Source organism: Sciurus vulgaris (assembly GCF_902686455.1).
Source record: "Sciurus vulgaris genome assembly, chromosome: 2".
NCBI lineage: Eukaryota > Metazoa > Chordata > Mammalia > Rodentia > Sciuridae > Sciurus > Sciurus vulgaris.
The window spans coordinates 146,500,233-146,512,333 of NC_136462.1; the positions used below are offsets into that span (position 1 = coordinate 146,500,233).

General features: G+C 42.8%; 1 protein-coding gene across 6 annotated transcripts in view; it reads right to left on the bottom strand.

Annotated features, from left to right (window-relative positions):
- Positions 1-12,101, bottom strand: part of NTRK3 (neurotrophic receptor tyrosine kinase 3) — a 389,200-nt gene that overhangs the window by 35,926 nt on the left and 341,173 nt on the right. For 4 of the 6 annotated variants that reach the window (XM_079127497.1, XM_079127496.1, XM_079127500.1 and 1 more), the window contains exon 17: positions 10,448-10,522. The exons of the other annotated variants lie outside the window; for them this stretch is intronic. In XM_079127497.1, the coding sequence (XP_078983623.1) occupies positions 10,448-10,522 (75 nt within the window). The remainder of the gene's footprint in view (positions 1-10,447; positions 10,523-12,101) is intronic. 6 annotated transcript variants of the gene reach the window in all.

The following is a 12,101-nucleotide window of genomic DNA, read 5'->3' on the forward strand; positions in this document are numbered from 1 at the left end:
CTAGAAGAAATCCACTGCCGGCCTCCAAGACCTCTTTACAAGCTTTCTGATTCAAGACAATTTGACCAAAAATCCCTGGGAGCAGTTTAAAGGAGCTGCCAAGATCTGTGTGGCTGCCAGTCTGGATTGTTGGATCCAGGCTGTTTACATAGACTAAGACTCTCAGGAGGAACAGCTAAAGTAAATCTCAGAGATGACAAGACTGCACTGGTTAACTGTGCTGTGCTCTCCTTTGGATTCACCTCCATGACTGTACATCCTGTGAGTGAGGCCCCATGGCAGGGAAAAAAGAGGAACAGATGGCTTTAAGAGGACATGAACAATGAGACGGGGATCTTTTTCCTTAAAAGGCAAATTTATCCAGGACTTGATCCCACTAGTCGTCTTCTCAATGACATTAAAATAAAAGTAACAGTACCTGCTATTGATTGAATAACCAACCAGCCTTAGGTGGGGGTGTTGGATTCTCAAGGTCATGGAGTCTCAGGAGACTCAACAGATAAGTAGATTCACACTATGGGGAAAGAGTTGTTTTTTGGTTTTTTATTTGCTTATTTTGGCACTGGGGACTGAACCTAGCGATGCTCTATCATTAAGTCATATTCCCAGCTCTTTTTATTTTGAGACACAGTCTCAAAATAGGTTGCCCAGGCTGACCTGGACTTGCCATCCTCCTGCCTCTCCCTCTAGAGTCGCTGCGATTATAGGCATACTCCCCTGCAACTGGCTAGGAAAGCTTTTCTAACTATCAGTGGAATATTATCCTTCACAAGCCAGTGAGACCTCATCTCCAGGTAAGCTTGGGCTGAGCGCCCACTTCTTAATCTTTGGTTTAGATGCTAGACTAGGTAGCCTTTTAATTGAAGGCTTTTGTCTAATTCCAAGGTTCCAGGAGGCTCTCACACTTGACCCTCCATTTGTAAAGTCTGTTATGTAGGCTGCTAGAGCCCCAGAATGCTGCCCTGAAAGAAGACAGCATAGAACAGCTTCTATTTGGTGCTCCTGATCTCCCGTGTCTCAGACAGAGCTTGTGAGGACTAATTAAGGAACGTTTATAAAGCATAGCCGGCAGCATGAAACTACCCTTGAAAGCACTAATGTGTCATGTTTTTTCCTACAATGACAGAGATCTCTGCCCTTGCAAATACCTGTCATGACTAATGGTTGCTTCCAAAGAAACACCCCCTGTGGTTTCCCTATATTTCTTTTGATGAGACTCTTGGAGTCTTTCATCTCTCAGAACCAAGAGTTTTTAGGGGTCACCTGGTTTGGAGGAAAGCAGGCTGCCTCATGTTTGAGGCCAGTGGGAAGGTAAACTGACTAAACTGAAGCCTCTGAGAAACTCAGCACCCTGCCTGCTGTATTCAGTGCTGCTGGACCCGGGCAAGTCTCCCATCAGAAGAATGGATGGAAACAGGACCACAGATGGGGACAGAATGTGGCCCACTCTTTAATAGAACTTATGTAGAGGCAGCATAATATTGTGATCCAGATACAATCTACAGCCACATCACCTCAGGAAATCACTTCACCTCTTTAAGCTTCAGTTTCCCCATCTGTTAAACATCAATTAGCATTTGCCTCCTAAAATGGAATGAGGATTAAGTAAAATAACCCATGGAAAACATTCAGCATGGTGCCTCACACTTGGTAAACCTCAATATGGTTCTGCAAGTAACTGTTGTGATCGTTGTAGTAATAGTTGTGGCAGTACTAGTATATCATTCTCTTGTAAATATTTGTAAGAAGCATTTTCTGGGTTCAGGGTTTAGATAATATAAGGGAATGAATTTTGAAATTTCTTTATGTACAAGTAGATGGGGGTATTTGGTGGCAAGGGATGGTAGAGATGTAGGCTGGATCAGGAAGTAAATTTCTAGTGTCCTTGACTATAGCTTTTCCAATGTAGAGCCACACTGAGAAAGGATAAGAAGTTTATGCTTCAGCAATTAGTGAACCAGACCCTGTCTCCTTTCCCCTCCCTGCCTCCATCCACCTGTCCCCCCAGTAAGGGCATATGCTCCAGGTTGAATAGATCAGACAGAAAAGCATGGCTATAGCTAGAGGTGAAATCTACCACTTCCAAATCACTCCAAATTAAACTTTTTAGCTGGAGGGAGACTGAAGCCCTTGGGCCCCCCTTTTGTTTTATTAACTGCCAACTGAAAGTGCCAGAAGTAGCTGGGGAAGAAGTGCAAAAGTGGGGACAGGGAACACTTTGCATATTTTAATTACTTCAGTAAACAATACATAGCACAGCAGAAACCTACCATCTCTGTCTACATCCCCAGGCAGAGGGAAGTTGGAAGCGCATCATGGGAGATGACATAAAGAATACACAACACTTCTGAAGCCTACAGGCTGCCTTCACTAGCTGCTCTGAGCTGGAGCTGAATTTCCAGTCCATTCTCTGACTTGCCTATGGGGCAAGGACAAGTGGACAGAAGGGGCTTTCTTGAGAACTGAGTGTACCTCTTCGTGTAGTAGAAAAATGCCATTTTCCTTTGAGTCATGAAATGAGACTCTTTCCTTGTAAAGGAAGGACATGTGGAGTCTGGGAGGAGGGAGTACACGGATCACTTGCAGGACCACACACATGAAGCAGTGGATAAAGTCCTTCATCTTCATGGAAAAATGGGGTTTGCCTTGGAAAAATAGCAGGGTTAAATCCTTAGGGAAGCCTGAGGATGGGTGATAACAGCAGTTCAAGTACTCTGTGAACAGCAAAGTGATTAATCAACATAATAGGACCATGACCATTTTTATGCATCACAAGGTCCTGCTTAGATCTTCCCCTAAGAAATTCCAGGAAAAGGGTATTGATTAACCCAACTTCCACAACCCTGACAGAGACTAGAGACAGTCTGAGAATCCTGGAAGAGAGGTAGCCTGAGGGAAAATCCTGCACCAAGGGAAACCATGAAATCAAGTGGAAAGAGCACTGGATTGGAACTCAGATCATATGTTCCCATCCCAGATCTGTCATTGCACCACCCTGTGGCTCTGGCAGCCTGTGCTTCCTTTTCATCTCAGTGTTCCATATATATATATATATATATATATACATATATATATATATATATATATACATATAAAATAAGGACATAGTTGAGATTGCTAAAATTCCTGTCTACTTGAAAACTACATGAGATTGTCCAAAGCATCATTTTCTTATCTGAATCTGTATGTGAAGACTGCTGACCACAAGCTCTTCCCTGATATCCACAGCACTGGCAAGCCTGACTTTCTAGAGGACTGTGTGTGTCCTTGTGCATGTGTGTGTGCGCGCGCGTGTGTGTGTTTGTGTGTGTGTGTGTGTTGTGGGTGGACCAAAGAGAGCAAGGGGCCAGAACTCTGGAGCTCCGGGGTCCAGACTGAGGTTACATCATACCACCTGCCTCATCCCTAGGCTCCTGTGTCCTCATCTATGAAAGCAGTTAGGCTCAGGGAAAGTACTACACTAGCTGACCATTTGGTATCATCCAGTTCCAAAACATGAAAAGTCAGTGAAGCAGAGAATGGATAACCTCTGGATGCCCCTCCCGGCCCCAAGAGAAGGTTAGAATTCTAGGCCCCCAATTACTCCACACAGCCCATGACCTTGCACCTGGGGCCCAGGCTGCCTCTCTGCAGAGAAGTGTGGGCCGAGGGCAGCCTCAGATGAAAGGGATGGAGGAGAAGCTGCCCCTCCACACAGCATGTGGCTTCCCAGGCCATCATCTGAGGCCTGCAGCTGTGGGCTGCACCTTCTCCTTTATAAACAAGCCCAACCTCTTGGCTTCTCCTTCAAGGTTAAAAGGCAGGAGAAGACTACTCCAAGAAAGAATGTAGAAGAAAGTCTTAAATGCTAAGCCAGCAATCACAGTTGGATGGTTTTTAGTGTTTTTCAAAGACATTCTTACTTTTGTTATACATGTTCTTATTTCCAAAAGCAAGTAAATGAGTTTCTTGCTTCCCAGCAAGTGAAACAGTAATTAAGTATCTTCCTCAAGGTCATCTTATGGGTCCCCAAAAGTGGGGAGCCAGGTTAAGTGCAGGGTAGGTAGTCTTCATCTTAATTTATCTTAAACCTCTGGACTCATCCTAACAGAGGCCGAAGGAGATGTTTTCAGCATCTCACATTTGGGGACAGAAGTGCAAGTCTTTCCTCAGTGAATAGGGATACAATATAATAATTTACAGAGTGTTTATACTATGACAGGATATATGCTAAATGAGTTTAAATTCACTGATTTATTCAATCCTCCCAATATGTATTGGCTCTGGAAATTATTATCAACACTGCTACATGGAGGACAGAAGAGACGGAGGAAGGAAAGGAAAAAGAAGAGGAAAATATTAGAAAATTTATTCAAAAAGCTAAAGAAAAAAGCCTTATGCCTACATTATTCTGATTCCAAAAATCAATGTTCTTACACACCAACAAGTTGAAATTCTTGTACAATTACAATTTGAGGGAAGACTCACTAGTAAAATGATGTTTTAAGGCATGTAAATTGATGGGTTGGGGTGGCAGATTTGGGAACATGTGATAGAAATCCTAGAATTTGATTTTTGTAAAAACAGTCTTAAAAACTAAAAGGAGATTTTCATTTAAAAATGTCTAAATCGGCCAATGTAATGAAGTAGGATGGGGGCCCATGGCAGCCCAGACAGCACTCACAAAAATGACATCAGGATACATCGTATGTTCCTTGAAGACAGACTGGAAACAGCAGCCAGCCATGGGCTTTGGCTCCTCAGTCGTTCCCTTGCATTTTTTCTCTGCATGATGCCCAGCATGACTGTGGAAGTGATGCTGAGGATCTCTCCCTGGTCAGCTGGGCTCTGGAGAGCAAGTCCTCCCTGCCTGCCTTCATTACTCAGTATCTGGGTCCCATATAATCTGCTCAACTGCTACAGCATTTATCACCATAACTTTCAAATTTTACTACCCAGAATTTTTTTGATATCTATTTCTCATTAATGTCTCTTTCTCTAAACATAATTGTCTCAAGCAGGAAAAGGGTGAGGCAGAGAGAGATGGAAGAATTATAGGAGAAAGTCTAAATGGAGATGAGAAAGAAAAAAGAGAGGCAGCATAGACTGAGCCTGGTGACATTATATGAGTCTTAGAATTAATCCCATACCAGAAATAAATCCTAACCCTGAATTTTTTATTTTTTTATTATTAAGACACCCACATTGCCTTTTTGACTTAAGGTAGATTGGGTTAGGTTTTCTGTTACATGCAGCTAAAAGAGTCAGGATAAAACAATGGGAAATTCGCCTTTTAACTTAGTTTTTATTTCTAGGAATAAAATGTCTATTTCTAGACATGAACCTAAGAAGAAAGATTCAGAGAGATCCCAGAGGTCCAGATAGAAACTAATTTTCCCACTGAGGGCAGATCTACAACAGGCCTTCTCTCACCGACCAAGTGCCTCATTCTCCTTCCCTGCCCTGCACAGCAGCACCCATGTGTCAGGGTTTCACCAGCCATTGAGCATTGCAAGACACAGTTCACAGGGTGTGACTCTGATGCCAGCATCTGTACTGAAAGCTCTCCTTATGTGGCTGCATCTGTCTGGATGACAGACTTCTTCAGCCAGATGTATTTGGCTGGAGGTCACACCAGACCTCTATGTTCCATTAGGATTAGCCACAAATGACAAGATGGGTGAGACAGCAAAAAGTAGAGGAATTAACTAATGCTCAAGAGAAGTAGGCACCCACTCAGAGACAGCAGAACTCATACTATTCCCTGTTCTGGCATTCTTAGAAAGGAGGTAGTGTTACATTTATTCCCAGAATATAGATTTCTCATGAGTCATTTGTACCAAAACAACTGTGGAAGCAAATAGACTTGACCAACTTTAAAGATCCAGATCAAGGAGTGCAGAACTCCATTATAAAGATTAAGACAACTTTCCTAGTGAGCAGTGCTGGTGGTACAAGCAGAAAGATGTCCTTCTCTTCTCTGTCATCTTCCCTGTGGCTCCCATACCCTTTCAGTTGAAGACCTGGATGCCACCCCATTCCAGGCTACCCTGTTACAGGGGCTCCCACTGCTCTGAGACACTCTATTCAGATCATCAGAGAACTAGGAGCTCAAACACTGATTGCCATTCAGTGGGCAGAGTTCTTATTTTGAGTAAATCTCCAGATGAGAACCCAGAGAACTGGCCCTGGGAACACACAACTGATCTTCCCAAACTTATAGAAGATCGGAAATATCATAAAAATTAAGAGACATCTTGCACTGATGGATATATTAGTTTTCCCCAAAAGGCAAGTCTTAACTGCCTTGAATCCTAAGACAGGATATCAATGAAAAGGTGGAAAATCTCATTCTGTAATTTCAGGGCTATTACAGTATGTTGCTATTTGAGTCCATCAAAGTTCTAGTGTGTTTTGGAATGCTCTGTAGCTTAGAGACAAATTTGCTGCAACCAAACCTACCTCATTCTCAGCAATAGCTGAAAAACACTCACATGTAAAAAGTGCTAAATAAAAATTACCATAAGCTCCTCCTGTGTGCCTTGATCATACAGACAGGTATGTTTTCAGTCTCTGTAGAAAAACTGGGCTGGTTTTGGTGAGAGACTTCTCTTAGTGTTTCCAGTCTGCTAGTGTAAAAGACATGCCTGTGACCAGGCCTTCAAGCATTCTCTTGGGACTGAGGCATGCTAGTGACCATGTGCCCTTGGACTTTTGTTTAAGACCTGGGCATTGTCCTTCTAGCTGTGACTAACACCTTCCTAGAATTAGACATAGCCTAGAATTAAGATATCTACTCTGTAAATGGCAGGATGAGAAAAGAGAAGGAATAATTTTGTCACCTTGAAATATAACCAAACATCTCTAATCTTTGCCTCTATTTCCAAACAACACTCCATAGAGCACCTGAAAGTAGCCAACTGACATTGAGATGGATTAATATTTTCCATGAAAAAGGTAATTTGTGTTCTTTTTTGGTTTTAACAGGAAGAGCACTCAGAGAGATAAGTCAGAGAGGTGCATTCTGGGAAGGAAGATGAATGGTACTTTGCTTCTTAGCCCTGGTATAACAAAGTGAGGGAGGAAACTAGACAAAGTCCATAAGCTATGAAAAACCAGAACTTAATGAGGTAGCCATAATCACACAGTGAGAGGCCCAAGGGATATTCAAGTGTGTGGAGTATATTCCCATGATGCTGACATTGTGGTAGCCAAGAAGTCCTTGGTAAATGACAAGAGTAATAGCTTCTCTCTATATGGCAATTATTGTAAAACTAAAAGAGATGCTGCCTTGAAATACATTGAGACTGAAGGAAACGTTCTAGGAGTCCAAGGAAATAATGCCACTGCAGGTAAAAAAAAAAAAAAAAAAAAAAAATCCCTCCTTTAGGGAAACTGGACAGGGTATTGACATCCCAAAATAAGTCTTTGCTTTGTTGTACTAGGTCTGTCCTATGTGTCTAAATGGTAATTTCTTGCTATGTAACCTCAGAAGCCCATCTTATGCATCAGACAAGATGCTATTTAATTTTTTTTCTGGGAACTATATGAAGGTACATCACAAATAAATTCAAAGTTACACAGTAATAACCATAATATCTGAGATGTGGTTCAGAGACATCCTGCTTCTTCCTAATAGCATCCCAAAGCAGGATGATGTCAGTCTGCAGATTCCATTCACAAAGGCAGACAGTAATTAGGAATTATCTTCAAACTCAACTTTTCATTCAAACCCCTGGTTAAAAAACAAAAAAACCCTCATCCAGTCTCAGAACTCTGCATGCAATCTCCCCATCCCTATTAACTATATCCAAACACCATGCACCAACCCTCCCTCCAACGTGCATAAAACCCAGGAACCCTAACAGGCTGAAGTTAAGCTTCTACTTCTGCCAAAGATGGCTGCCAAAACAGAAAGACTTGCTTTCATGCCCCTCAAAATTTCCCATGCCATTCCCATTCTCAATGACAAGGAGAAGCAGCAGAAATCAATCTGCCTTCATGCACAATCAGCAAAGACATCAACAATCACCCCAACACATTTACTGCTCCTGATCTAGCCATGCAGATCAGTCTGTTGTGGGACCTTGGGGTAACCCAGGGAGTCCTCCTTTGCTTTACTTTTCCCACCTCCTACCAACTGGTAATCAGTGGATGGATACTGAGACTAATTGATAAAGGCAGAATTTCAGACATAGGTCAACCTGTGTTTAAATCTTGGCTCCACTATTTTCTAGTTTTGTGTTTCAATGATAGTGTGCTCATCCCAAACATGGGACTATGAGTTTTTCACAGGAACAGTGTAGATTAAATAAAGCTACTCTGAGGCCCAGCTAGATTAGATACTCAGAAAATGTAAGTTGCTTCACCACCACTACCTGAAGGACACCAGATGGATAAAGGCAGTGCCTTAAGATATCCTGAATGGTCAGTGCAAATCACAGGGTAAGGGACTTCCTACAAAGATACTCCCCAAATGAAAGAATCCAACTTTATTCACTTTCTGGTGCCCTCTTAGTGATGCCAGTGAAAGATGAAACCTGTGTTAACTAATAAGCAAACAAAGTATGTTTCCATGACCACCTGACTCTTTCTTTTTGATTTTTGTCACACTGAAGTTTGTAGTTCCTCATGGGCACTCAGACTTTTCAGATCTGACTTGTTTTAGAAAGTTTTAGCCAAGTCACAGAAACTCTCCTTGGAGAAAGTAAATGAACTGAGATATATCACCTTCTTCTGGCAACTCAGTTATTTTGATCTCCCTACCTGAAACCATATGTGTGCACACCCAAACACACACACTCCCACTACCACCACCACCCAGCACTTCTTTTTCTCCTCTCGAATTTGTTTTTCTTCTAAGGACCCATCACTCTCTAACTTACCATTTGCCTTATTTCACCTTTATCTTCTACTTCCCTTATTAAAGACAGAGATTTTTGCTTATTTTATTCACGGTGGTACTGCTCACACCTAGAAAGCCCAGGAAGCACTAAAAAGTGATTGTGTGTCCCAATTTACCAGAGAAGGTTTCCATTTATCCCCTTAGTTCCATTTGAGTTATTAATAGTTTCTCTTTCACTCTCAGAAGTTTCTAAGTTTAGATAATCAATACTCACAATTGATTTATATTAAATATTTGTTTGATTGAATTAATAAATTTGACCAATATGATGCTTTCAGAACTTGTCAATGTCTGAAACTGAGAGTTTGACCCTACCATAAATGAGAAACATGATATATTGAAAAGGCAAGATATGATTAAGCTCCGATGATCCCACTTGTAAAATTCTCACAAGCAAGTTTGTCCTGATAGACTCTAGCTATAGACAACATCAAGAAATACTAAACTTTAATGTTGACATTAGTAGCTGTGTCAAGATGAGAAGCCTATAAAACTATGGCCCTGAGAGAGCCTGGAAGGCTATGCTTAATTTACCTCCCTAACCAAATCATGAAAGAAATGAATGCAATTGTCAAAGAATTCCCATGCACCTGTCCAGGAGACTGCTGCATTGGGATATCATCACATATCAGAAAACCAAAGTTTCTCCCTTCAACATTGACTCAATGACAACACACCCAGTCAGTGTTTAGAAACAGCATCTGGCCAGTGGGAAAGCCTCTTAAGATGACAAGCAGGACTTGTGCTAGATACTTTAGGTCAGGAAAGTAAATCTTGTGCTTCTGTTTTTCTAAGTGGATCATTCCCAACACAGAAGGAAAAAAGCCCATAAGCAAAAAGTGGAAGGAAGTCATTCAGTTCCGTCTGATAATATAGGCAGGACAGATGGAACTTCAACTGACTCTGCAGTATGTCCACCTCCTCACCAGAAATTACCATAGAAATTGAAGTGGGGAGGGAAAAAAATCTCTCCCCAAATGCTCAGGGATATGGCTTAGTTACAAAGGTTCTGTAACAACTGTCCTGAGCATCAAATATTTTAGACCAAGATTCATCTGGGGTCGAGGGAGAAATCTCCCTTTCTTCCCTGTTAGTCTATGTGTTTCGAGTAGTCTTGCTTCCTTAAAGGGAGTCTCTTATGGAGTACAGATGCCCAGAGTGCACACAAAACTCAAGGTCGCACCTCCTGAAATGCAAGAAAGCAGCCAAACCACCCTCCATGCAGAGCCTCCAGCCTCCACCAACACACAGGCCTGGACAGATCCCTGGCAGCCATTTTGAATTCTGGCGGCTCCCCCCAGCTGTGCACCTTATTTTAGCAGACCATGGCCCCACCACCCCCCACCATGCTGCCTCCCCATGAGACATCCCAAGCACATCAATGGCTTTGGCAGGAAACTTCCATGGAAGTGAAATGATGCCCCCATGGTGGGAAGCAGGAAAAGAGAGATTAGAAGCAGTCCCCAGCCCATGGAAGTTCCTTCCCAAAGCCTGCAAGCTGTCAGTCTGTGTGTGAACAGCCCTGCCCAGAACCCTGGCCCCAGAAATTAAATCCAGACTCACTGTGGAAGCTGCCGGTGCTGCGAGCCTCTGCCGCTGCCACAACACGCTGAAGGAGCCCTTCTGGCATGGCCCTTCCTGACAGTGAATGGGGAGAGAGTGAGGGAGAGGAGAGAAGAAAAGGGATGAAGGGAGAGGAAGGAAGCATGGGAAGATGAAAGAAAGGAGAAGGGAAGCAGGTGTATCTTTAACTGAATAGTGTGTCTCTCCTAACCATAGCCTCCAAACACCAATCCCAGTGCAGTCCACCTGCAAGGCCCTCACTGAGCAGTCCACCCAGAAATAGCACTCATAGCCCAGCAAACACACTGTGACACTACTCCAAATCCATGACACCCAGCTGTCTTCCTCTGAGGGTCATCTAGAGTCAATTGGCTTCCTTCCAGGGGCTCAGTTCTCTTCTTCACAGGATACGCCTCCCAGCCAGCCAACATACCGCTCTGAAAAGAAGTGGGATTTTTCTAGAAATTTCAACCCCCTTATGTCAAAGAAGTAGCACCTTCTCCAAAATTTCTTTAATGTGTTAACAAAAAAAAAAAAAAATCCCTAAATTAACTATCATTTTTTGGAATTTCCAGACACACTTCTTCTTTCCCAATTTGGAGAGGAGGAGAGTTGGCTGAAGGTCATCTGTGTGGGTGACTCAGCCCTCCTACTCCTTATGGTCAACAGACTAAGTATTGGCATTCTCCATCACCTCCTGGAAAAAGCCTACTTCCTTTGAAAACACTCTCAAGAAGTTAGAGAAGGGGCTATTAGGCTGCCTTAAAGGAGGGACTCAAAGTGACTTAGCAAAGGCATTTCTCAAGTGCCTTTCAGGTCAAGAGCTGTATGTAAAGGACAAGAGACAAAGCCCAAAACGTCTGTGGAGCCAGAGGCAGAGAAGCAGCCCAGGAATGACCTGAGGAAGAAGCAGATTGGTAAAAGCAGGTTTAGGAAGCAACATTTCCATGTGTGCAAACCTATAGGGTGAGGCCGAGGAGACCATCCAATGAAGACAATGAAATGGGATCCATGGTTTCTGATGGCAGTGAAGTCAGACATTGAGAAAGAACAAAGGGGGAGAAAAAAGGACATGTGGGCAGCTGGGAAAAGAAGGTGTTATGGGCTGATTTGTGTTACCACACCCCTGAATTTGTAATGTTGGAGTCCTGACTTCTAGTACCTTAAAATATGACTACAGGTGGAAATAAGGTCTTTACACAGGTAATTAAGTAAAATGAGGTCCTTATGGTGAGCCCTAATTTGGTATGACTGATGTCCTTATAAGAAGAAAAATCTGGATCCACACAATTAGAGGGGAGACAACATGAGGACACAAAGGTGGCCATCTGCAAGTCAAAGAGTCAGATCTCAGAAGGAACCAAGCCAGTCGACACCTCAATTTTAGAATTCTGGCTCCCAACTTCTGAGAAAATAAGTTTCTATTGTTGAAAACCCCTAACGTGTGGCACTTTGTTTTGGCAAGCCCAGCCAAGGACTACAGAAGGCCTTGTGCAAAGGCAGAAATGAAAACATGGCATTGTGGAGCAGAAGACAGACTCACTGGGATGGAACCCAGGGGCTTCCTGTGACAAAGGTCAAGGGGAAAAAAACTGGTGGAGTGCTTGAGAGACCTGTAGGCCAGGGTGAGGAATTTATATTTTGGAGAAATGAG